The 26,347-nt window shown below is 38.4% G+C and overlaps 1 protein-coding gene across 5 annotated transcripts in view; it reads right to left on the bottom strand.

The window, feature by feature from the left end:
* cep290 (centrosomal protein 290) overlaps positions 1 to 26,346 on the bottom strand; it is a 43,458-nt gene extending 17,112 nt beyond the window's left edge. For 3 of the 5 annotated variants that reach the window (XM_080875970.1, XM_080875973.1, XM_080875974.1), the window contains exons 1-34: positions 26,208 to 26,346; positions 25,689 to 25,766; positions 25,411 to 25,480; positions 25,275 to 25,321; positions 24,612 to 24,746; positions 24,224 to 24,277; positions 23,382 to 23,528; positions 22,919 to 23,101; positions 22,452 to 22,541; positions 20,821 to 20,943; positions 17,760 to 17,883; positions 14,045 to 14,217; positions 13,513 to 13,675; positions 13,279 to 13,379; positions 13,121 to 13,187; positions 11,355 to 11,476; positions 11,037 to 11,112; positions 9,883 to 9,998; positions 9,286 to 9,450; positions 8,226 to 8,375; positions 8,017 to 8,132; positions 7,830 to 7,932; positions 7,184 to 7,414; positions 6,746 to 6,919; positions 6,533 to 6,644; positions 4,319 to 4,524; positions 3,823 to 3,974; positions 3,217 to 3,328; positions 2,469 to 2,924; positions 2,219 to 2,383; positions 1,484 to 1,591; positions 919 to 1,053; positions 543 to 812; positions 111 to 218 (exon numbers count right to left, since the gene is read on the bottom strand). In XM_080875970.1, the coding sequence (XP_080732096.1) occupies positions 111 to 218; positions 543 to 812; positions 919 to 1,053; positions 1,484 to 1,591; positions 2,219 to 2,383; positions 2,469 to 2,924; positions 3,217 to 3,328; positions 3,823 to 3,974; positions 4,319 to 4,524; positions 6,533 to 6,644; positions 6,746 to 6,919; positions 7,184 to 7,414; positions 7,830 to 7,932; positions 8,017 to 8,132; positions 8,226 to 8,375; positions 9,286 to 9,450; positions 9,883 to 9,998; positions 11,037 to 11,112; positions 11,355 to 11,476; positions 13,121 to 13,187; positions 13,279 to 13,379; positions 13,513 to 13,675; positions 14,045 to 14,217; positions 17,760 to 17,883; positions 20,821 to 20,943; positions 22,452 to 22,541; positions 22,919 to 23,101; positions 23,382 to 23,528; positions 24,224 to 24,277; positions 24,612 to 24,746; positions 25,275 to 25,321; positions 25,411 to 25,480; positions 25,689 to 25,766; positions 26,208 to 26,321 (4,746 nt within the window). In that variant the 5' untranslated portion in view covers positions 26,322 to 26,346. The remainder of the gene's footprint in view (positions 1 to 110; positions 219 to 542; positions 813 to 918; positions 1,054 to 1,483; positions 1,592 to 2,218; positions 2,384 to 2,468; positions 2,925 to 3,216; positions 3,329 to 3,822; positions 3,975 to 4,318; positions 4,525 to 6,532; positions 6,645 to 6,745; positions 6,920 to 7,183; positions 7,415 to 7,829; positions 7,933 to 8,016; positions 8,133 to 8,225; positions 8,376 to 9,285; positions 9,451 to 9,882; positions 9,999 to 11,036; positions 11,113 to 11,354; positions 11,477 to 13,120; positions 13,188 to 13,278; positions 13,380 to 13,512; positions 13,676 to 14,044; positions 14,218 to 17,759; positions 17,884 to 20,820; positions 20,944 to 22,451; positions 22,542 to 22,918; positions 23,102 to 23,381; positions 23,529 to 24,223; positions 24,278 to 24,611; positions 24,747 to 25,274; positions 25,322 to 25,410; positions 25,481 to 25,688; positions 25,767 to 26,207) is intronic. The other 2 variants (XM_080875971.1, XM_080875972.1) reach the window with 2 other exon arrangements.
* Position 26,347: the final 1 nt, after the last annotated feature.

Raw genomic sequence — 26,347 nt, 5'->3', positions numbered from 1 at the left:
CTGAATGCCTTATCTGGTCTGCAGTGGTCTAACGTTCTTGTGAGCCTTACATCAAAGATCAAAATCTACAAAAACAGAACAAAAAAGTTCTGAAACAAGGGCACCAGTACCATCGCTGTCTGTCTGAAGCGATCCAGCGAGGTGTCTGTGTGCAAGTCCAGCTTCTCGTGCAACATCTTCATCTCCTCCTGATGTCTCTTTATCAGTTCCTCTTGGTCCTGGTATCAACACCATTGAGGACAATTAAACAAATAAATGGTTAAAAAAGAAAACATGTTTAAACTGTTGTGATGGTGCCTTAAATGAAGTAAATAACTGAAATACTTCATGTATAGAGTTAACCAGTGATATTTACCCTGTTTAAGATCTGCGATTTTAATTTTTTCACCTGTTGAAGATTCTATAACACTGCAATTAATCACTAATAAAATCTTACTGACTTGCTAATGATTCTCCTCAGCCCATAGAAAAGAAATCAACATCAGAGACTTGCTGTGCTTAAAATCACTGCACAGCCAATATTTCATCTTATATCACTGTACCTGTCTAGCTTGAGCCAGCTGGTTCTGGTATTTCTTTATTATATCCTCTTTTTTGTCAAGTCGATCCTGCAGGTCTTTGATGGTCTGGTGAGCCAGCTTGAGGGCAGACTGTCTGTCTGACTGCCCCTCTTCATGTTTGGCAAGGTCGGCTAGCAGCCGTTCTCTGTCGGCAGCAGCTGGGAGCCGCAGACGCAGCTCGTTGATTACTTTATCCCTTGACACGATGTTCTGTTCTGCCTTCCACAGAGCTGCTTCCCTCTCTTTCAATTTCTGCATATGTACAAATGAACAAATTAAAACAATAATAAATAAAAAATAATATTGCTATATACTTATAGGGACTGCTGAGTATGTGAACAGGGACAAAATACTGTGCCTTGTCCAAACTTCTGCACGTGGCCTGTGTCTCCAAAATGGTGCGGACATGCTCTCTGATTTTTCCCAAGGTAAACTCTAACTGACGAGCAAGAGGTAGACTTGGGTCTGGTAGCCATCCTTTACCTTCATCAAGCTTACAACAGACAAAAATAGAGTAATTACCTTTGCAATAGCATGTTAAAGAAACTAATTACATGTAAAATTGCACATTAAATAATCAAAAACTGGACTGCCAGTGCTGCCCCTCAGCCTCCTAGTAGATACACTTATGGTATCAATTCGAAAATCTTAGGTGACATCTTTCAAGTTATCATGTACACAAGATTTTAAGATAACTTGACCTCTCACCATGAGGTCAAGATCACCAATATTCATCTGAGACTTTAAGGAAACGCATGAACTTGTTCTATATCACTTTGCCTCATTCTCGCATGATGGATGTCCACCATGCCCGGTCCATCAGCCTTTTACAGTTGAGGATTAAAAATGGAAAAAGCTGGAAATCCAGCTGGTTTTGTTTTCAGTGTTTTCTTTTTTTTTTAATTAGTTAAACAATGGTTTACCTTTTCTGCATTGCTCAGAATTTCATCCTGATGCTTCTCATAATAGTCCAGCTGACGCTCCATCTCCACCTCTCGCTGATCCCATGCAAGCTGGCATTCTTCGTGAAGCTTTATACAGTAATGAGAAGATATTACTGCATTACCCCGAAGCGCTTATGCACCTAAAACCTCATTAATAAGTTTCCTAAATATGTATTCACAAAAAATCTCCACTCATTGCAGTTTAATCAGCCCACAATCATTTCAATTTCTGTGTAACTCTCATGTGTGGATTGCACAACACTGGACATTATATTTCTTCATTTCCACTTAATACTGTACAGCTGCTGTTATTGTGTGTGTGTATATATATATATATATATATATATATATATATATATATATATATATATATATATATATATATATATGTATATATATATTTCTTCATACATTCTTATATATTTCTATACTGTGTATTTGTGTATTGTGTATTTTGTTGTACAGTTATTTTATTTTCAACTTTAATTTATATATTTTATTCCTTCCTAGTTAAATTTACCCTTTTTAATTTTCATATTTATTTCCTATCTTATTCATAGCCTTTTTTTTTCTTTATGTCACGAGCAGTTGTGTAAGCATTTCACTGCATATCATACTGTGTATGACTGTGTATGTGACAAATAAAATTTGAATTTTATAGTGATTGAGAAATGAGCAAATTTGGGTGTGTGTAAGAATAAATTTTTCGCTCACAGTCTTTTGCTGAACAATATCCTCTTCCAGTGAGTGGATGGTTTGTTCCTGTTCCTTTACAAGGTTCCAGAGATATTTTATCTCCTCCTTCTGGACCACCAGCTCCCTGCCTTTCCTGAGCTCCTGCAGGCGAGTTTCCTCCATCTTTTTGTGCCACTCAGTGACCTGGTTTAAGTCATAGACAGTGTGGTTTTTGGCAACTGTCAAAACAAGACAAGATGTGATCTCAAGAATATTACTCCCCACTAACCTTCTGGGCCCCTTTCACATCCTTTAGGGTTGAGACGAGCTCTTCCAGCCCTTGCAGCTTTAATTCCAGCTCCTCTGCCCTTCCCTCCACTCTCTTGCTCTCCTGCTCTGCCCTCTTTTTCTCCTCTTGAGCTTTTGCTCGGTCCTCCTGGAGGCTCAGCATGGTCAAAGAGAACTTTTCTTGCTGAGGAAGTGGCAACGCACCTGCAAACTGCCTACGGAGCGACTGGATAGTCTGCCGTAGGTGCTTCGAGCGGTTTCTGCCCTCTTGGCGAGCGAGAAACAGAGTACGCTCACTTGCATCGAGCCGCTGTTCAGCTCGCAGCTTGTAGGCCTCCAACTGCTGGATGTGATTGGTGGCAGCCTCAAGTTTTCCCAAAGCATCTGACTCACTGAGCTGCAGAGCCACAATGTGCTGGTGAAGCTTTGCAATGAGGGCCTTCTCGTCTGACTGCGACTGAGTGAAAAACAAAGCATGATTTCTCTTTGATTTTTGTCTCGCAGACATGTGAGAATTTAACAAACCACTGACATTTGTTCCACTTTTTTGTTGAAAGCAAAGATCTGAAAATCTATACAAATCACCATAAAAAGTTGCAATGATTGATTTCAAAGTATCTCTCACTGTCAAATGGCAACAAACAGAAAGTGCAGTAAAGGACCTGCTTGAGAAAGTTCTTTTATCAACACAGTCATCAGGTTAAACAACGTAAACTCAAGTAAAGAAGCTGAAAGCAAAACCAAGTTACCTGGTAGTCCAATATTTGCCTCCTCAAAGTTTCCACTTCTTTTTCGTTGCTTTTTTGTTTGGCCTGTAGAGCAGACACCTGTGTCACAGCCACATCAGAGACCTCCTGAAGCCTGCCAAAGGGAAAAAAGCATAGAAATTGCAACATAACATGTTTTATGTTTTGTTTTTAAAATAAAATAATGAATCCCTTTAAATACCAACATTACAGCTGCGTATTAGTTTAGGTGTTTTTTAATTTTTGTTAATGATCTGGTATTTTATAGTGAAACACTGTGATCATTGTCTTTAATTATTGATGAATGGATAAATGGTGGTAGTGGTATCAATCAATACTAAACAATCATAAAAATCAAACTTGCTTGTAATATTTTGAACCCCCCCTGACAAGGACAAGCTTATCTTTGATAGGATCCTGATGCTTGATCTTGAATACAATGCTGTGACCTCAAAACCTATGCTTCTATAAATCCACCCCCCTCCCCCTCCACACACACACGGGATGATTGTGATTGCAGTGCTTATCAAAACTTAGAGCACACAATAGAGAGCAAAAAACAAAACAAAAACAAAAATCAATCTAAGGCATAGTCGCTGTCAGACGCACTTAGAAACCTCATTGCGAAGCTCAGCCTCTGCCTTCTCCAGCTCTGCAATCTTGGCTCTGTCTGCATCGCTCGCAGCTTTGCTCACGCTGCTTGCCAGCTCATCTCTCAGCTCCCGCTCAAGCCTTTGGGCCTCCACATTCATCTTAGTCAACTAAAGAGAAACAGAAGTAAGACTTCTTGATAAGAGTCATATAAATTCTTTTTTGAACACCCACAACCTGATAGAGACTGACAAGCGAGATATATCGCAAAGGTTGTGAACTAAAATGTTAAGATAATGAAATAAAAAATTCTTTTTGAGCAGGTTCTGGATAGCATAAAAATGCAAATCCAGTCCAATCAAAATGAATTCACTTCTCTCACTGTAACATTATGTGTCAGGTGAACCAAATAGCCTTTTAGATATGTTAAAAGATGGTCATGGTGATGGCTGGGAAAACAACACATTTCATGTGCCACAGAAAAACATATCTGTCTATTTCCTTGGTCTCATACTTCCACAAACTTGGATTCCAGTTCCACATTGCGCTCCTCCACCTGCTTAAGTGAGTTCTTCACGTGCTCATACATTTTGTGGGCATGCTCAGCTCTCTGCCTCTCATTCAGCTCCTTCATCTCTAAAGTGGTGATTCGTCTTGCAGCAGATATCATCTCATTGTTGAGTGATGCCTTTTCTGCCTTATCCATCTCATTTTCTTCTCCTGATAATAAAATAATAAACAGTGTGGAATGATAATTTAACACACACAATATATTAAATACAAATATAAAGATTATATGCAAAATTTACTTAAATGACGTTAAACTGTGGCATTGTATACAGATAAGGACAAAATTATTAGCCAAAAATTTCCTGAGTGCGTTTTTTAACAGAGCAATCAATCTTCGACATAGAAATTCTTATCATACTAATTTTATTTAGAAAGCACAAGTTACTTCTGTTGGCACACGATAACAGAATGATTTCAGAACAAACAAAAATGACCAAGGTCAAATATTATTAGTTATTTGAAAAACTGACTGCTGTGACTTTGTAGTGCTCAAAGCATGTAAAACCACGTTAAAACTGAGGGTTATCTTCCAGGCAGAAAAACCTCAGGAAGGTTTTGACTAGGCACGTGCAAAAAACAACACTCCCAAAACAAAAACAACCACTTTAAACTTGAGCGTTTACGAGTGTTAAGAACTGGAACGATAACTATTATCAAGAAATTCATGCTGCTGAGTGACTGCTGCTCGTCAAACACATTTCATTGCAATGTTGACCCTGTGCTAACTTGCATATGACAAATAAAACTGAAAATTGAAACTGAAATTCAAGGAAGAGCCACACGGTGCAGAGTGACCCTGGCAGAGGTACAAAGTGAAAGATTTCAAAGACTCTGGAAAGAAAACTAATGAGAAATGTGCCTGAAGATTCAAAAGAACTGCCAAGACACTAGTGAATGAGTTAGAAAGAGTTAGGAATTGTAGTGTCAAAGAAGACAATCACTAGAACCATGCACAGGAATGAATTGAATGTTGAAGCATGCTATAGGCAACCTGGAGAAAGATTCTGTGTACTTGACGCTCATCAGATGAGATTAAAAACAGACCGTTAAAACATAGTTTGGAAAAAGAATGGAGAAGCATACAACCTAAAGAATACCACAGTAAAACATGGAGGTGAGAGTATTATGCTGTTAAGATGTTTCAGTACGCCTGGAACTGGGAATCTCGTCAAGGTGGAAGGAATCAGGAAGAAGGAAGGATACGTGAAGAATCTGGAGAAAAACTTTAAGCAGCAGCAAAACTGGGTCTAGGTCATCGTTTTGTCTTCTAGCATGACAAACACCCAAAACATGGTCAAGAACTATGTCCAGAAGACCAAAGTGAATGTTATTGAATGGCCTGCACAAAGCCCTGACATAAATCTCTTTGACAAACTGTGGGGTGAACTGAGGATTTGCAAAACTTCAAGCAGTTATCCAGCAAAAATGATACACAACTGTCTACGAGCATTGTTTCATACCAATTTGCTTTCAGATATGAAATTCAAAAATGTGATTGTTATACAATTTACCCACCCCTACACTGTTTATGTTGAAGGTGGGAGTCAGTTTTTAATGTTGCAGCCGGGCCAACACTCACATCATTATATGATGAATTTTACCCAACCTCCTCATTGTTGAGACAGGAATGCAATGACCCCACTAGCTATGGCTCAGATCCAATGAGCACTAAATGTATTCAAGCTGTCTTACAACACTGCATGCAGGACAATACAGTAGATAAAAGCTCAGGAAGAAAGCAGTAGACATAAATAACTGTAATTTTTGGCCCTGTGGGAAGCCTGTGCCCTTGGTTTATTCCAGCGGTTTTACCACAGCCCAGTAAATGTTTTCATGGCGGAAACTTCAGCTTGTAAAAGCCTTCATAGACTGTGATACCTTGTTGTGAATCCAAGAATGCTGGAACATCTTTTATTCTAACTTCAAAATATTTATATTGAACTACAAGATGTTCCCTTAAACCTCTTTATGGACAATTTATTTCAGATATGCAGTTCAGATGTGATTCTTGATTCTTCTACCCACCCCACCCACCATTGTTTTTGTTGAAGGTGGGAATCAGTTTTTAATGTTGTACTTGTGGCCAACACTCACATCATTATATGATGAATTTTGTTACAAACAAAACTGTTTGTAATGATCAATATCCTTAGTTTACCTGTTGAAGGGATGTTCTCCCATCTTTGCTCTAAAGTATTAAGTTTCTCCTTCGTGATCTCCAGTTCTTTATTCATGGCAGAGATTTGTTCTCGGAGAGACTCATTCTCACTCTGAGAGGAAAAGAAAAAAAGATTAATAAAGTGTTATCATTAGTCAAGAACACAACATGAGATGTGGGACAAACCTGGTCAGGAAATGTTTTTTTTAATACCTCCAAATGTTCTAAGTTGGTGGTTCTTTGTATGAGGTGGCTGTCTCTCTGTAGCATGTTTCTGTATTTGACTGTTAGCTCTGTGTACTGTTTGTTAGCCTTCTCCAGGTCTGATGAGGGCACACTATCATCCAAAGCTTTCTGTAGTGCTGCTATTTTATATGCAGCCATTTCCTAAAGACCAAATAAAAGGCAATGACGTTAGAAAGGTGCTGAATGAACATACAGTAGTGCTAAAAACACAACTTTTTGCTACACTCTCTCTGATAGAAATGTTCACAATATTTCATAAATTATTTTCTGTTATTTAAAGAAAACTTTGAGTGAGAAACTTTTATGTAAAATGTTTTATATAGTCTCACCTAGTTGCGATAAAAGACAATAGATAAGAATCGGTTTCCCCCCCAAGGCTTTTGGTGGGATTTAGCTTCTTGGTACCTTGTATCTCTGAAGGTAACCTATCCTCTGAGTGACCGAAACCTGCATCTGGCTGCTCTCATCTCTCAGCTTGCCGTTTTCCTTGCGGAGGTGCTGTTCTTGTTCCAGCAGGGTTGTGTAGCGTCGCGCCAGTTTCTTCTCATTAACTTTGAGCACTGTCAGCTTACGAATTGCTTCACTCAGCTGTCTTCTGATGTCCTCTGGATCCTTCTGAAGTGTGTCCAGCAGATCCTGATAGATAAGGTGAATAATTGCTCTTAATAAAACTGACACCAGAAGGAAAAAGAAGCACAGCAAAATTCTACCCTGATATTTTATATTTGTACATCTCAAATTTGTAAAAATGTCAAAACATAGTTATTTAATCACTTAAGAGCTGCTGGTCGACTTGCTGATATTGCACACTACACACCAGAACAAGTTGTCTGTTCCCCTAATGTGCATTTTATGTTTATTGAGTTAAAGGAAAATATTCCAGTAATTTGTCTGAGACACATTTAGTTCCGTGTTATCAGCCTTTAACAGTGAATCATCGTAAACCATATGTCTATGTGAGTGAATGAGAGCCACATTGAAAGTGTTTGCAAAATAAAAACAGTGCATCTTGTAGCATTTAAGTATTATTAACCTTTTAAAGCTGACTTACACTGAACTCTTTGATTTTAACGTCATCCACCTGCTTTTGTTTGTCCAGCCTGTTCTTCATCTCTGTGAATGTCTCCTTCTCCTTCTGCCACTTTGCCTTCTCACTGAGAAAAACACAGGAAAATATTTGAGATTCTTACATGTAAATAAATCACCCACAATGCGCAAAACCTTTCATGATAACCCACCTCAGGTACTCTTTGTAGAGAAGTCCCTGTTGATGGCTAATAACAGAAAATTTCTCCTTGTATTCTTCCAGAGCACCTGCAAGTTTCTGCATTTTTTCCTCCTTGTTTTTGAGCTCCTAAATAATTATGATCAATTTATTTAGATTTTACTTGAAACAATTAGTTTATAGTTCTTCCCAACCTTATTATTGGAAGACAGCGACACTAACCTGAAGGAGTCGAACGGCGTACTCATTCAGGGAACTGATGACTTCAGTGCTGCTGGGCTCCAGGCCCTCGGGAAGGGTCAGAGGTCTGAGGACGACTCCATTACTGCCAGACTTCCTGAGCAACTCCAACTCACTTTCAAGTTGGCATATCTAACAGGCACAGATAATTTAAAAAAAATCACAAGCAAAACCTGGCTATTAAACGTTGTGTTGTTTATCAAAAAGTTCCTGCATTTGTCTCTAGATTCAAAGTATTATTTAGCACAGTTTGGGACAATACGGCATGGATTGCTTGATTACTGAATGTGAGGAGGCCATTGTAATGTACCACAAACATAAGGTAACAAAACATTATTGAGACTAAAGGCAGTAATACATAGATGATTAAAATAACACTACACTACTTGTGAAAAAAATTATCAGACAAAGGAATAAATAATGAAAAAGAATAATCAACAAAAAGAGAAAATCTTATTTGAAAATAAAACTGGAGAAATGGCAGAGGAGTTCTGTAAAGGAGGCTTCCCCATTTTAAACAAAATTGTTACTGTCTGTGTTCTGGATAATGTGGCTTTTGTTAAGTGTTATTTGTAAGAAAGTTTTATCATTTTGAAAATTGAAACTGAATGCATGCTGAACAGTTGAGACAGAAGTTTGTTTACCTCGTTTCTCTCATTATATGAAACAGAAGTAGCAGATATCAAAAACAGGCGACTGACCAGGCCAAAAAAAAAGGAAAAAAATATCTTCTAGACATGTTAATGACTCTCCGCCATGGAGCCCATGCCAGGCATGCAGCTATCTTCATAAATCTTTATATTTCAGTGGTTACAAACTTTTACATAAGAAAATAATTTTTTTTGATTTGGAGAAGAAACACGCAACCATTACCACTGGGATTTGGGCTTCCATAACTAGAGTTTAATACATGCTTGGCTTTGAGAAAGTTGAGAAATCATACCGCTTTGTTTTCTTGCCAAAGACAGAAATATGGCCAAATAAAGCTGCCAGTCCACCACATTATTAATTTGTGTAATTAACTTAAATCATATTAATCTACCTTTTCTTTGGCTCTGGCAAGCTGACTCAAGCTGTCGGTTGCCTCCTCACGAGCTGATTTTAGCTCCTGCCTCAGTTCTTCATTTCTCCCCACCAGCTGGTGTATTTGGGACTTGAAGTGTGGGGCTGACTCAGACTGGCCACCCATGCCACTGACATCTAAAGCCTGTAGGAGAATGAGTAAAGTTTACTGCCACCCCCAAAAACCCCCAGCTATTCTCAAATCCTCGATGCAACAGTTGTAGAGGATAAAAATACATTTATGCCACTATCCAAGATTGATTTTCATGTGTTTGGTGTGTGCTAGCATCTGCTACTTCCTTGCTGATTGGTATGTTGCATGGCTTTCTTGCCTTTTTCTTTGAAGCTAACCACATTTGTTTATCAGGTTGCTATGAGGCAAACCCTGTGTTTCATCAAATGACAAGGTCAACGGTAAAATGCAGACGAGTGACAAAGTCCATAGTTTTCAGCTTATCTACGTGTAAAGGCATGATGTAAAGTGAGCCCGTGTGAAACACGTTGAAAAACACTATCTATTAATCAAATGTCGTCTTAAACTAAGCACTGTTTCACATCAGTTTTCATGCATACTTACATTGGCCAACCTTTCCAGATTAGGAACAGAAACAGCCTCTTGATTAATCCTCATTGCTTGAAGGACATCTTTCAGAGCAGCCTCCAGATCTTTTTTCACCTTTGAAAGTTCTTCCACTAAGAGTTCATGCACAGGAATGAATAACAATGGGGAAGCAGTACCCCAGAGATAAATCATTCAGATAAAAATGTTTTAAATACACTATATTGCCAAAAGTAATCGCTTGTCTGCCTTCACACACACACACACACACACACACACACACACACACACACACACACACACACACACACACACACACACACACACACACACACACACACACACAAATGAACTTGAGTGGGATCTCATTCTTAATCCAAAGGGTTTAATGTGATGTCTTTGCAGCTGTAAGAGCTTCAACTCGTCTGGGAAGGCTTTCCGTAAGGTTTAGGAGTGTGTATGGGAATTTTTTTACCATTCTTTCAGAAGCTTCCCCTTTAATTCATCCCAAAGATGTTCTGTCAGGTTAATGTCAGGACTCTGTGCAGGCCAGTCAAGTTCTTCCACACCAAACTTGTTCTTCTATGTCTTTACAGACCTTGCTTTGTACACTGGTACACAGTCAAGTTGGAACAGGAAGGGCCCGTCCCCAGACTCTTCCCACAAGACTGCATGGGTGCATGAAATTGTCCAAAATGTCTTGCTGAAGCATTGAGAGTTTTTTTTTCACTGGAGCAAAGGGGCTGAGCCCAACTCCTGAAAAACAACCCCACACCATAATCCCCTCTCCACCAGATTTGAAACTTGACATTTGACACAATGCAGTCAGACAAGTACTGTTCTCCTGGCAACCGCCAAACCTAGACTCATACATCAGATTATGGATTGCCAATCACAATCTGCCAATTGTATCACGGTCCCACACTAAAATTCACTGAGCTCCAGAGAGCGAGCCATTCTTTCATGAACATATGTAAAAGCAGTCTTTATGCCTAAGAGTGATTGGAACACCTGAATTCAATCTTTTGGATGGGTGAGTGAATACTTTTGGCAATACAGTATATATTGCATTGATCATCGTCTCATTACATAATGTACAGATGCTACAGTGACTCAAGTGTAAAAACATCTGTGTGAACTTTAAGTGGAAGTCAGAGCAGGACTACACTTACATTTGACCTGAAACTGGGTCCGGTGAAGTTCCAGCTCTCGCTCCTTTTTGCTTAACTCTTTTTCAAGGTACTCATTCTGAAATGCAGTGTTAACGTAACGTTTCAAATTAAAAACCCTGAAAACTTTGACATAACCCTTTCCCATGGTATACCATGGTATTCCATGGGAAGCAATATGCAACAAAGGGTGCATTCTTCACTGAATAATATGAAATAAAATTATAATTCTCACTTAGTTTGTTTGATGAGAATGTTTCTTTTTTAATATAGGGCACTAAGTCAGGTGGCAAGAGGTGATGTCACTACTGAGAGTCTTACTTTGCGCCTGGTTTCTTCATCTGTGTACATGCCACTCTGATTGAGCGACAGCTGTGCCGCCCTGCTCGGTCTAACATCTTCCTCCAGCAGTAAGCTTGACTGTGGAATCCCTGTAGACACAGCTGATTAAGAGCAACATTTTTTAAAATGTATGTCTGAAACAAAACTCAAAATTCAAGAGAAGTCAGGAGAAAAATAGCTAAATGTCTTCCTTTTGTACAAGCTAAACCAATAGATTTGGTTCAAACAAATACATTTTAGGTGGAAAAACCCTGCAAGGAAAAGATATCATCGGGCCAATGTGTTCATATGTCCCTTCCATTAAAACTGACAGCAAGTGTCACAAAAGGATGAAAATGAGTTTGGTCTGACCGGGAACCTTAAAGGAGTGTTGTAGGTTTCATGTCTGTGTATATAATAGGGGACAACTGGATTTGAGAGACATAAATTTCACATTAACATAGTGGACAAGGCTCCTTACTGAGGCCTATGTGCCTGTTTGTGGAGACATTACACCAGGAGTCGGCAACCCTGGGCACGTGCGCCAGCTGGGTTAACTGATGGCACGGCGCACAACGCACAGTGAATTAATCTGAGAAGGTGCATTAAAAAATTATTGGCCAGGCCAGTGGTGCACATCGCAAATGAGCTCGCATAGTTGTGCCAATTCTTAATGACGGTATTTTAGCTAACAACCCCAACTACCAGATTCAACTTATAGTTGGCTAAAAATAACAGGGATGTGGCTAGCTGGCAGTTTTTTCAAGCGATGTTGAAATTTCCACATTCCAACACTTCAAATTTCCTTCGGGATTAATAAAGTATTCTGATTCTGATTCTGAAATGCTTCAGGAGCTGTCCGCTCAGCGCAGCATCAGCACCGCAGAAATACACCAATACAGCCGTAGACTCAAGACAGAATTCACAATGCGTTTTCAGGACTTTCAGGTGTATGGACCAATGTTTTCTTTTCTGATCAAACCAGAAAGCTTTAATGAGCAGCTAGATTTGTCTCGCATTAACTGGCTGGACAGAGGACATAGAAATACAGCTGATTGAACTGAAAAGCTCGACTCTGTGGGGGTCAAAGTTTGCAGAACTACAAACGCAGCTGGAATCCACAACTGTGCGTGTTCATGGAGCTTATATTTTCACCTGCTGGACATCACTACCTGACAAGTTTAACTGTCTTCAGAACATTGCAGAGGCCTTATTGAGAGTACTTGGCTCTACATATCTGTGTGAACAGATTTTCTCTCACATGAGTGTCCTCAGGTAGCCGTCTGAATGCTGGACACACAGAGACCTGTGTCTCTGAGTGGGAGACGAGAGATCACATTAACATGTGTATCCCTGTATTAACAAACACACATTTTCTGTTGTACAGTTCATTTGCTGTTATGGAGTTCTTGTTATGGATAAAAAGTGTCTTTTTTTTGTTTCAAAATAGCTGATAACTATTCACTGATAGCTGCCAACATCTGCGAACAAATATAATTCTATAAAGTGGTTCTATATAGTGTGTAACTGTTCATATAGAGCATTATTACATTTATTGCTAATGCAATCATATGGCACACTGACTTCTGATAAAATTTTAGATGGCACTCATCATCAGAAAGGTTGCCGACCCCTGCCTTACACGATAGATGTGGTGAACCAACTACACATGAGCTTTTCAGAATGGGTGAAAAGAGTTGCTGATATACAAATATACTTTTTAAAGGAACAATCTGTGGAATTAAACCGAGTGATTTTAATGTCACCTCTTTCCTTCACCATGCGTCTGATTTGTTTCTTTAATTCCAGTCTTTCCTCTTCAAGTCGTTCAATCTAGAAAATAATCAGGGTGTTAGTAGAAGACGCTCATGAGCAAAATTACATATAAAAATATTGGCTTTAACCAGTATAATTCCCACTATACCTCTTTGGTGAGCACTTGGTTTTCTGCTTTGTACCGGCGCTGTCTGAGATCTGTGGCACGCCTAAACTCTGTCAGATCCACTTCCTGCTTTGGTTCCAGACCTTCGGAGTCAAGATCAGTATAAACAAAAGCTAAATTAATTTTATAGTTCCACGTCAGTGAGTGTTGTCTAAATATACTGAGCAATGTGACCATTCAAGTTAAAAAAACAAAACAAAAAAAAAAACATCTGACCTAGTTTTTCTCTAAAACCTTCGTTTTCGTCCATGAGGTCATTGATTCTCATCTCAAGCTGGTTGATCTCTTTGGTCATGGCCTCTGCCTCACATTCTCTCTCTCTAATTAGATTTTTACACTCTTTGATCTCTGCAATGGCTGCTTCCAGGCCATAAGTGCCCTGTAAAACAGAAACCAAGTTGTTGTTCAAAGTGTTTCATTCACCAAAAAGCAAGTCTTGTCTAAATGTCTTTTTTCCTTGTTTTTAACTCATATGCTTTTTGTGGAAATCAGGATGTGATTTGGCATGGTGAAAAACAAACACCATGTTTGTAGACCAAAAAAAGCACGTGGATCACACCATAGTCACATTGTCATTTCAATGTCTCTATTAAAAGTGAGGATGGATGGGGAAAGGAAAAAAAAAAATCACATGCATCAATTCCTGGAAATTAAGTCACAAATAATTTAATTTGGCTGCAAACATTTTACTGAAAGCCAAAATAAAACAGAAAAAAATGAGGAACAAAAAATATGTTTGCAGACTTACAGACTCATATTGGCTCAAGCGGTTTGAAGCCTCAATAAGTGCTTTGTCTTTTTCCTCAGCATGAGCTTCTGCTAGTTTTACCGCATGCTCTGCTTCCGTTGCTCTTGTCTCTGCAGCTTCTAGCCTTAACTTCAGCCCCTCCATTTTCTTCTGCTGTAAGGTAGGTGGGAGGCCTTCAAGAACAAATGACAAATGTAATTGCAATTATGCATATATGTGTGTGTGTGTGTGTGTGTGTGTGTGTGTGTGTGTGTGTGTGTGTGTGTGTGTGTGTGGATAGATAGACAGACAGATATATGAGGCAAAATTCTTTTACAAAAAGCTAAAACTACCAGGGTCAAAATGATGAACCCAATCACCAGGTTTTTTTTGCTGAATAAACAGCCTTTTAACAACAGTCTCGCACATGTTTCCTGAGCAATTTCAGCCCATTGTTCTTTGGCAAATCTTTCAAGTTCCTCCAGATTTGATGGTTTTCTGGCAGAAATTTTGTCTTCAGTTTACAATGCACATTTTCAAAGGGATTCAAGTCAGGGCTTTCTGGAAGCCATACAGTAAAGTTCACTTTGGATTTCTGGATGCTACTACGTCAAATCAAATCAAATCAAATCACTTTTATTGTCACATCACATGTGCAGGCACACTGGCACAGCACATGCGAGTGAAATTCTTGTGTGCGAGCCCCACAAGCAACAGAGATGTGCAAACACAACAACACAAACGAGCAAAATACAAGAATGGCCAACCTGAAACTAATAAATATATGTACAATATATAATAGTGTATGCATTTCTGGATGTGTATACTAAATATTTTCCTGTGTGTGTGTGTGTGTGTGTGTGTGTGTGTGTGTGTGTGTGTGTGTGTGTGTGTGTGTGTATACACATTTTTACAAATTAAATAGTAAAAAAAAAAAAAAAAAAAAAAAAAAAAAAAAATAATAATAATAATAATAATAATAATAATAATAATAAAATATATAAAATATACAGAGTTGAATATGTGCAAAACAAGTGGCATTTATATACAGTGTGGAGTGCATAATGTTAAAGTTCCAGTAGTGTACTACGTGCTGGGATCATGATGTGCTGGAAGACAAAATGACAAGCCAGATGCACCCTATATGGCACTGTGATTTTCTTTTGATTTTACACTTTTCCCTTCTTCCTCCAAACATAAACAACATCTCTGAGGCCAAAGAGCTCTAGTTTCGTCTCAAAGGCCGAGTTTCCAGTGTGCATAATCTTTCTCCAGGCTGACTGCAACCTAGGAGTTCACTCCTGTGCAAGGTTCTAGTGACTGTCTTCTTTGAGACTACAATTCCCACTTTTTTTTTAAGTCGTTCACTTACAGTGGGGCAAAAAAGTATTTAGTCAGCCACCGATTGTGCAAGTTCCCCCACTTAAAATGATGACAGAGGTCAGTAATTTGCACCAGAGGTACACTTCAACTGTGAGAGACAGAATGTGAAAAAAAATATCCATGAATCCACATGGTAGGATTTGTAAAGAATTTATTCGTAAATTAGGGTGGAAAATAAGTATTTGGTCACCTCAAACAAGGAAAATCTCTGGCTCTCACAGACCTGTAACGTCTTCTGTAAGAAGCTTTTCTGTCCCCCACTCGTTACCTGTATGAATGGCACCTGTTTGAGCTCATCATCTGTATAAAAGACACCTGTCCACAGCCTCAAACAGTCAGACTCCAAACTCCGCCATGGCCAAGACCAAAGAGCTTTCGAAGGACACCAGGAAAAGTATTGTAGACCTGCACCAGACTGGGAAGAGTGAATCTACAATAGGCAAGCAGCTTGGTGTGAAAAAATCAACTGTGGGAGCAATCATCAGAAAATGGAAGACATACAAGACCACTGATAATCTCCCTCGATCTGGGGCTCCACGCAAGATCTCATCCCGTGGGGTCAAAATGATCATGAGAACGGTGAGCAAAGATCCCAGAACCACACGGGGGGACCTGGTGAATGACCTGCAGAGAGCTGGGACCAAAGTAACAAAGGTCACCATCAGTAACACACTACAACGGCAGGGAATCAAATCCCGCAGTGCCAGACGTGTTCCGCTGCTGAAGCCAGTGCATGTCCAGGCCCGTCTGAAGTTTGCCAGAGAGCACATGGATGATACAGCAGAGGATTGGGAGAATGTCATGTGGTCAGATGAAACCAAAGTAGAACTTTTTGGTATAAACTCAACTCGTCGTGTTTGGAGGAAGAAGAATACTGAGTTGCATCCCAAGAACACCATACCTACTGTGAAGCATGGGGGTGGAAACATCATGCTATGGGGCTGTTTTTCTGCCAAGGGGACAGGACGACTGATCCGTGTTAAGGACAGAATGAATGGGGCCATGTATCGTGAGATTTTGAGCCAAAACCTCCTTCCATCAGTGAGAACTTTGAAGATGAAACGAGGCTGGGTCTTCCAACATGACAATGATCCAAAACACACCGCCCGGGCAACAAAGGAGTGGCTCCGTAAGAAGCATTTGAAAGTCCTGGAGTGGCCTAGCCAGTCTCCAGACCTCAACCCCATAGAAAATCTGTGGCGGGAGTTGAAAGTCCGTGTTGCTCGGCGACAGCCCCAAAACATCACTGCTCTCGAGAAGATCTGCATGGAGGAATGGGCCAAAATACCAGCTACTGTGTGTGCAAACCTGGTAAAGACCTATAGTAAACGTTTGACCTCTGTTATTGCCAACAAAGGTTATGTTACAAAGTATTGAGTTGTATTTTTGTTATTGACCAAATACTTATTTTCCACCCTGATTTACGAATAAATTCTTTACAAATCCTACCATGTGGATTCATGGATTTTTTTTTTTTTCACATTCTGTCTCTCACAGTTGAAGTGTACCTCTGGTGCAAATTACTGACCTCTGTCATCATTTTAGGTGGGGGAACTTGCACAATCGGTGGCTGACTAAATACTTTTTTGCCCCACTGTATGTCTGAGCACATTTCTCACTAGTTTTCTTTCTTTGAAATTTTTCACTTCCAGGCTTTGTGGCAACTCCTTGGAATTCTTGATGATTACTCCAGTTCTTGATACTTGGAAACACTGATGATGACACTCAGTTTTAACTCGATGTTACAAGCTTTGAGCATAAGCTTTAAGCTCTTCATTGCACATCAGTGGTTTGTGGTTTCTCCTATGTCTCATTAAAAGGTCAGTTTTTTGGGGGCTAATAACACTGACACTGGTAACAAAAAAAAAAATCCAAAAAGCTAATATGCTAAGAAATGTTATGTCCAAAATCCCTTGCTCTGTTTAAAGAAAAAAAAAAAACACTTGGGAAAAATCTGACTCACATTAAAATACATAAACTGCTCAGTGGCACCTGCAAGTTCTGAGCCATTTACCTTCTTAGGCATGCAACCATGTTTTATCAGTTCTAATTTAAACAGTTTAAATTTTAGTCTAATCATGAATCTCAAAAATGTAAAAAACAAACAAACAAACAAAAAAAAACAACATAAAACCAAAACATCTATCTCAAAAATTCAGATATATTCAGAACATATATCTTTTATGATGATTATATTTTGATGTTTGGTATTTTTTTAAGGTTAACTTAACCTGTTGGTCTACAGTTTGCTCTTTTTGGGCATTCCCCCGTAACTACAAATGTCTGCAATCAACAACTGTCAGAAGAGAGGCTAATGAACAACATTTGATAAATTAAACAGGGATGTATAAACCTCTGTCTTTCTTCGTAGATGTCTTTAGCTCCTCAATAAGTAGGGTGTGCCTCTCCATTTCCCCTGTATACTGCTCCACCTGCTCACTCAGCATCTTGATCTGATTATCACGCTCTTGGACAACCTTTAGGATATTCACCACAAAATCAAAACACAACACAACACAAAACACAGAATTATCAGGATTTCAATGTTAGACACATTTTACACAGCTGTGGCACACATAAATATTTACACATTCATTGTTGGAGAACGTTATGGACCGAAAACAACGGGAGGTTACAAGATAAGAGGCCCACGATGGATGAAACTTACAGCGCAGAGCTCATATATGACCTGACCCAGGGCAGCAAGAGACATGGAAGGAAGGATAGATTTATATGTAAAGACAGGGCAAAGAGAGAGAACCAAAAGAAGAAACATGACATACACATAGATACAGATAGGTGGAAAACAAGATATGACTATAACCTCCAAATTAGGATGCCCCTGTTCCAAAGAATAAAAATAAACGTATAAACAATGACCCCCCCCCGAGCATTTAAGATGTACATAGGGTTATTTTATCACAGTATTTTATTTATGCATATAAGGTTGATAAGAATTATATCTGTAACAAACTGTTTTGTTTTAGTTTTACTTTTTTGGCAACAGTGAAGTAAAAGTATGCTTTTCTTTCTATTTAAGCAAACGTCCTCAGAAAAAAATGTGGGTAAAATAAAAATCTTTTCTATGATAAGGTGACATAAAATAACATAGATGTATATCCAAGCACAACACTCAGATCCATTAATAACAAAGTCTGTGGTGAAATGTGTTATAAAACGTCCCCAAATCACTTTTAACCCTCCTCTCGTGTTAGGGTCGGCACCGACCCATTTTAAATTTCAAATGCATAAAAAAATCACAGACATTTGTTTATTGTATCAAGGCTTTTTGACTTTGTCAGGAACCTCTATTTCTACAAAATAAAACAAAACAAAAAATATTTTCACTAAATTATAAAATGCCCTAGTTGAAATTATGACCTTTGTGTTGTTAGGGTCGGTTTCGACCCAGGTATAATATTATGAGTATAAAGCAATAATTAAAGCCAAAACTGAAATCATAAGTGCACTGTCAGCTAAAACACTTACAGCAAGCGCCTCTCCTAATCATATGAGCTTTAGGGGATTCTTATTTTGCATGTTTTTTTGCAGTATACCCACACAAAAACAAAACAAAATAAACACGGGCATGTGAGGTGAATTCACTATTTGAGTGGCCATTTGACTTCCAGAGTGCACATTTACAATTTGCAGCATACAAAAAATGAGAAGAAGATTCACAGTGAGCTAAGTTCAGGATCATATTTTTGGTGAAAATGAAGGAGAGGACACAGAGCAGCATAGCGATTCAGATGGGCAGGTTTCTACAGAGGAAGGCAATGTGGACTATCATCCAGAAGACACAGACACATCTGATCAGAGGTGGAGGTCGCTGGTGCTGAAGCTACTCCTGCTGAAAGATTCAAGTCCAAAAATGGTAAGATCTTTTGGAGCTCAGTACCTCATGATGTACATGGCAGGGCAGCTGCTGCAAATGTCATCAAAATGACCCCTGGAATCACAAGGTTTGCTCTGACCAAAGTCAGTGACATCAAGAGATGTTTTGAGATATTTATGCCATTGTCACTAGAAAGAATCATCATTACTATGATAAACCTTGAAGGGAAAAAAGTCCGTGGCGACATGATGAGGAATACCTGGATGCTTTCATTGGTGTTCTTCTTGCTGGAGTGTACAGATGCTGCAATGAGGCCACTGATCGTCTATGGGATGCATCGACAGGCAGAAACATTTTCTGGGCAACGATGTCACTTCACACATTTGATATCATTTTGATTCAAGAGTCCTCAGATTTGACAACAGAGAGACCAGACCGAGGTCTGACAAGCTTGCTCCCATCAGGGATGTCTGGGAGAGATGAGTGCAGCTTCTTCCACTGATGTTCATCCCAGGGCCAGTGACAGTGGATGAACGTCTTGTCCACTTTTTCAGGAAAATGCCCCTTCCGGCAATATATACCCAGTAAGCCAGGGAAAAACAGCAGAAAAATCTGGGAAGCCTGTGATGCAAAAACCAACTATGCCTGGAATGTACAGATTTTCACAGTCAAAGCTGTGAGTGGCACTCCTGAGAAGAAACAATGAAAATGTGTGGTCCTCCATATGACCACTGGACTGCAGGATCACAATATCAGCTGTGATATTTTATTTTATTTTTTACCAGATATGACCTCGGACAAGAACTTCACAAAGGAAACTGAGGTGAAGCTGTATCATTGGGAAGTGATAAAAAGCCCACAATTACCCACGGCTATAACCAAAACAAAGGAGGAGTGGACTTTTTCTTTTTTTTCCAGTTTATATTAAAGGTCTACTGCTGAAAAAAACAAACTTTTTTTGTCTTTTCTTGATGTAAATGTCTATGGGTCGGAATTGACCCGTAACACCATAGATGTCATTTTAGTTATTAATCTTAAAATGAAAAAAAATCAATAAAACAGATTTATTTAAGAGGTGTGTCCTATACCCCTCAGTAATACTCAGGTAACACAGAAAACTTTTATTTATTAATATGATTCTCTTGAGGTTAATTTTACAATTTTTTTTTTATTGAAATCGAGGGGTATAGTGACAAAAAAAGACCCAGAGGCCCACGCCAAAGGTATTAAAACCAACATTTTCATGGATAAGGAAGCCTAACAAGGTAACCAAGAGATGAGAAACAAATTGGATGAGAACTTATTGTTTTTAGTATATTTTATAGCTGATTTAATTCACGGGTCAAAACCGACCCGCTAACATAAGAGATGATAACAGAAAGCTAACACGAGAGGAAGGTTAAGATAAGGTAAAAGTTGCATTCCTATGCTGAGCTCGGGTTTTTGTGTTCACGTAAACAAAACTGTCGCCATGATTACACAATCACCTACATTCAGTGCACCACAATGGCAGGAGATGAAAGTCAGAAATGTTTATACACAAATGAGATTATTTCATCCCTATTTTTGAACAGACCTGCTGCAAGGCCAGAATGTTGCTTTTGTCCAAGTCCAGCTGTGCTGAACGCAGCTTTTCCCTCAAGTCACGAATCATCTGCTGGTACACCAAAATTTCATCGTCCTTCCCAGACAGCACTAGCTATCAGGAACAACAAAAGTAAACTCATGTTAGTCCTGTAGAATAGTTTAACAAAACTCAGTGATGAACTCAGTGACTGAAATTTGCAGGTGCCCACATGGACAATGCCTTCAAGAAGAAGGTTCAATGGTGCGAGAAGAGAAAGACTGAGCAATCTGGCCACATTGACAAGCAGTGTTCTTGGAAAAGTAAAGGTGAGACTTTGAAACCTGAGAACACTGTACCAGCTGTAAGAACCAGATAAAACAGATGAAAGATTCATAGCTAAAGTATTTATTCACAATCACAATTTCAAAAAGGCTAGGATGCTGTTCAAACTTTAAATGAAAACAGAATCTGCAAAGCTCACATACCCATATCTCATTCACCAGAAAACATATCAAATGTTTAAAGTTAGACATTTTAGTATTTCCCGAAAAATAGAAACTCACTTTGAATTCAATTGCAGCACACATGTTTAAAAAGGTGGGATGAGTGCAACAAAAAACTTGAAATGGTACCAAAAAGATACATCTGGAGGGACATTTTGCAGCTAACTAGGTTAACTGGCCACAGGTCAGTGAGACACCAGACTATTATAAGAGCATCTTATAGAGGCAAAGTTTCTCAGAAATAAAGATGGGCAAGATCTTCACCAGTCTGTCTAAAAAATTGTGGAAGTCAGAAAAATGTTTAAATACTTTAAATATCTACAGCACATACCATCATCAAAAGATTCAGAAAATTTGGAGAAATCCAGAAGAGACGGCTGAATACCAGTACTGGGTGCCTCTGATCTTCAGCCCCACAGACAGCACCGCATTAAAAAAAATATAGAGCAACACAGGGCTTGCACATTTCAGCAAGACAATGCTAAGCCCCATACTTCATCTGTTATAACTTTGAAGTTGAAGACTCCAAAGAGTGAACGATTTTTTACCAGCCAAAAACATTTGGCTCATTATGAAATGAGAAAATAAACTGCTGTTAACTGTGAAACAGCTAGAATCCTCTATCAGAGAAAAATGAGACAATATTACTTTCCCAGAGTCCAGGAACTGGTCTTCTCAATTATCAGATGTTTATGAAAATGACTGTTACACAGTGGTAAATATAGGCCTGTCTAATATTTTGCAACATGTTCAAAATTGCCTTATTTCCGAGTGTTACATTTTCTCAGTTTAACCATTTGATATGTTTTCTGTGTTCTACTGTGAGTAAAACATTGATCAATGAGATTTGTAAGTCTTTTCTACAATTTGGGTTGTAGTTTTAAACTATGTGAAGAGGCAGTGAAGAGACTAGTCCCATATGTAGGGATACCCATAGGTAAATGTTGTATTAATCAATATTAGTATTAATGTTCAGTGATCCTTTGTTTTAAGCGGAGAAGTGAAGATTAACAGAGGCACCAGAAGCCCCTTGGTGTAAGGGTTAAGGTTGCAGGTTTTTCCTTGAATGCACCTGCTTAAAGGAAATAAACTAAACAAATAAAACTTGCCCTTTGGAGAGTAAATTTAAATGCTTACCTTCCACTCCTCCACTTTGGCATTGACAGCTGCCATAATAGGGTCGTTCTCTTCAGTCATGCTATGAATCTTATCTGTTAACTCTCTGACCTGCACATAAAAAGTGGAGCCATGATTCTGTACCTTGCACGCAAACATTATTTTATCAGCTTAAAAAATTGCAGAGTGTGACATAATAAATGGATTCAGGTAACTTATCTCCATTAAAAAAACAGTATGTGAACCCATATGGAAAAGAAATAGTAAAAACATATATGATTTACTCATGAAAGTGGCCACTTTCTCATTACTTTCATATATTTTTTTAGTAAGTATACCAAACATACAAGTTTCCTTATATAATGTTTCAATGGATCTTATATGTGTTTTCACTCTTGTATGCTTTTCATACAAGTTTCATACAAGACAGATAAAAACTTTATAAGATTTATATATATCTTTTCCATATGGGAAGAGAAGGATCTTACTTGAAGCTTTGTATGATCTCGCTCCTTCCTAAGCTGGTCCATAATGGAGTCAGTCTGCTGCACCACAATCTTCAACTTATTGTACTCATCCGTCATCTTCTCCATCTCCTTCACAGATTCCTCCAGGCTTCTCTGCATCTGCATATTCTCAGTCTTCAGATGTGTGTTTTCATCTTCTGCTCGCTAATAAACACAATATAATTCAATAAACATCATTTTAGGGGGCGTAGTCTAAGACACATCAATCAGCAGTACAAAGAGTATGTAATTAAAAAAATGAAAGCCATAAATATATGCAGTAAAGGTCTTAATTAACAATTACAAACAGCACTAATCTTGCATGTATGAGGCAGCGTAAGATGGCCTTGGGCATCCGATACATGGCACCATTGCCAAGCTTGGCACAAAATAGTCTGTTGCCTAGTTGACCAGATTTTATAGTAAACAAACAGATTTTCAGTACCTGCAGGTCTTCTAAACATTGGTAAAGCTGGCGGTTGGCAAGGTTGAGCTTCCTCTGAGTCTCAGCATTCTCATCTTTTGAAGACATAGGCTCTTTCTGGTCCAGCTCTCCGCGATAAAAGTCCACATCCTGCTGGAGCTGCTCATTCTGATGTGATGCGGCAACACAGACGTCAGTTCAGAAAATGAACCAAATAAAATTTCCTCTGCTCACTCACAAATATGGAAACACTAAATTGACTTTCGAAGCCCCTGAAATACAAGCCTGTCCTGCTTTTCAGTATACTTTGAACAGCGATGGATTTTACTATGATAGTTTATAAGAAAACACACAGTCTAGAAGGTGTCACCTTATGCTATATTAAATATAAAATGTGTTATAATTTATAATCTATCAGGTTAGTCAAGTTCACTTTGTGCACAAAAATCAAAACTTAAACCCTTTAAAAAACCCTAAATTCTGCTAAAATTCCATTATGTTAAGGATCTCATATTGCATATGATATACTTCTTATCATCATCCTATTCACTTTTTGTATGTACATTTATAAAAAGCTGTGATGCAAAAAAGCCTCATGTACACCTTTATATTGCTACAAAACCTACAAACTATTCCTCATTTTACTTAACTACACTACCTTTGTTTCTTACCTTCCTCTTAAGCTTTTCTAACTACACCACGGAACAGATGGAGACAGAAAAAAAGACTAGATTAAAAGGAGATAATGAGTAAAAAATGAAGGTAAAGCATGAATACACAAAAGTTTTAAATGAAGTGCGAATGGATCATAACTAAACAAGGGATGAAATGAAATGACGAGTGTAATGTCAACTATCAAATACCTCTCTTTTCAGCTTCTTGATGACTTCCTCAGCCTTCTCTACTTGCACAACCAACTAGAAAGACAAAACCAACTTTACAATGTAGAAACATCGAAAGCGTTCTGTTGTTGCCTTGTAACCATCAGAAAACGATAGAAAGGTGGAAGCAAACAATGTCAAACAAGATTAGCAAAGCAACAGATGAGTCAAACCATTTGTATCGTATTCTTGTATTGGTTGTTTTTGTATATAAATTTGTCCATACATAAATATTTTCAGTTTAACGTAACATTCAATCTTTTCACCAGCATATTTTTTTTTTTTTTTACCAGCGCTTTGTCAACATAACATGTGCAAACTAATAAGCTAACATTTGCAAGTCTACCTACGGCAAGTAAAGTGCTCATACCTCCTCATTGGTTTTCTTTTCCTTCCCCATTTCTTTCTTTAACTGGGTCACCTCATTCTCCCTTTGCTCCAACTGGGTCTCAAGGTGCCAAATCTGATCTCTAATAAAGCCGGTGTTCTGCACAGTGCTGTGGAGCTGAGTAGTATAAACAGGAGACAAGATGCACACCCAAACAACCCCCACAAAGAAATCTCTTAGTGTCTTATTACCTCCATCTGTTCATATGTGTTCATTTTCATGACCAAGTTGTTAAACAACATTCTGTTCACGTTTTAAGGCATAAAAACAACCAGAATATAAGTAGTGATAATCCACAACCCTGGGAAAATTGAAAATGGTTAACAATTCCAAACGATAAGCAATTTCTGTGAGTGCGCAAGGAATTAGCTGTAATCTTCTTAGGGGTCACTACAGCAAATCCCTTCATAAGGAGGGTTACGTTCAATGATTGGCTGAAAGAGTTGGCACTGCTGAAAGGACGTAAATAAGCATAGAAAGTGATATCAACAACATAAACATTCATAATGATGGTTGAGTTCAACCATGTGAAGAAATAACAGTTCAGCAGATCAACAAAAATGCCCAATATATAATGTGTAAGCAATAACATATACAGTTTTTAAATATATATATATATATATATAAAAACTAGATTTGTTTTACCTTCTGTTCTTGTTCCAACTGTGACACTTTAGCCAAGAGTTCTTTTTCTAAAACACAGAAAAATAATGCAGATGTTGTTTTTTAACCTCACAGACAAAAAAAGAAAAATGTCTAACAAACTTTATATGATACTAACCTTTTCTAGCATGTTTTACACCAATGTCATCGATAAAGTCGAAGGCAACAGAAAGTTCTCGATCTCTAATCTAACACAGAAACGTAGAGAAGACGTTGAGAAACAAATATTATTTCAAAGGAAATATTTCATGCATAAACAGGTAAAAGCACCAAGGTCAGTAGTGTGACTCCTTTATGAATATTCTTCTTTCCTAAAAATACATTACAGATGTTGGTAGGGTGGTTCACAGATGTGCGTGGGAGAGATCAGAATATAAAAACAATAAAACTGAACACCTTCAGGAGGGATTGAAACACCCTGAGGACTTGAATAATGTTCTCTGGAGCTTTATCCTTCACACCCCATTCTTCTGTCTGCATGGGAAAAGTCAAATGTAGAGTCATTCAACCTCATAATACCAATGCTTGTACGACACAACTGCCTAGACCAAAACAATCTATATTTATACGTGTAATATGACGAGGTGTACAAAGACTGATCAAGGTTCAATCGCAGTACTCAGGCTTATGCGGCAAATTCATCAAGAGCTTTCAGCATAAGTTAGATTGTTATGTGTTGTATCCAATGGTCACCGAAGGCATGAAAAATTTAGCATACATAAGTACATAATTGTTGACCAATCATCAAGTGATTGCTATACTCAAAATAATATGAGCAGGACTATAGTCTGTCTTTATTCCATCGACCATCAAAGACAGACATTCAGTGAGCTGATGGAATTTTCAAATTAAAAAATATAAAACATTGCTTCTTGTCCAGAAGTAAATAGCATAATGTCATCGACGGGCCATTACCAAAACTAACAGATCGAAGACCTTATCCACTTCGTCTTTGTCGCGTTCATTGAGGGTTTCTGGGTCAATTCTCAACATTTTATCCCAATTAAGAGCTGCAGGCATCTTGGCCATGATGTGTTTTTAAAAGACTTAGCTAA

Source organism: Rhamphochromis sp. 'chilingali', assembly GCF_963969265.1.
Source record: "Rhamphochromis sp. 'chilingali' genome assembly, chromosome: 2".
Lineage (NCBI taxonomy): Eukaryota > Metazoa > Chordata > Actinopteri > Cichliformes > Cichlidae > Rhamphochromis > Rhamphochromis sp. 'chilingali'.
Note: the sequence above shows the minus strand (reverse complement) of the source record. Positions and strands in the feature narration are given on the sequence as shown.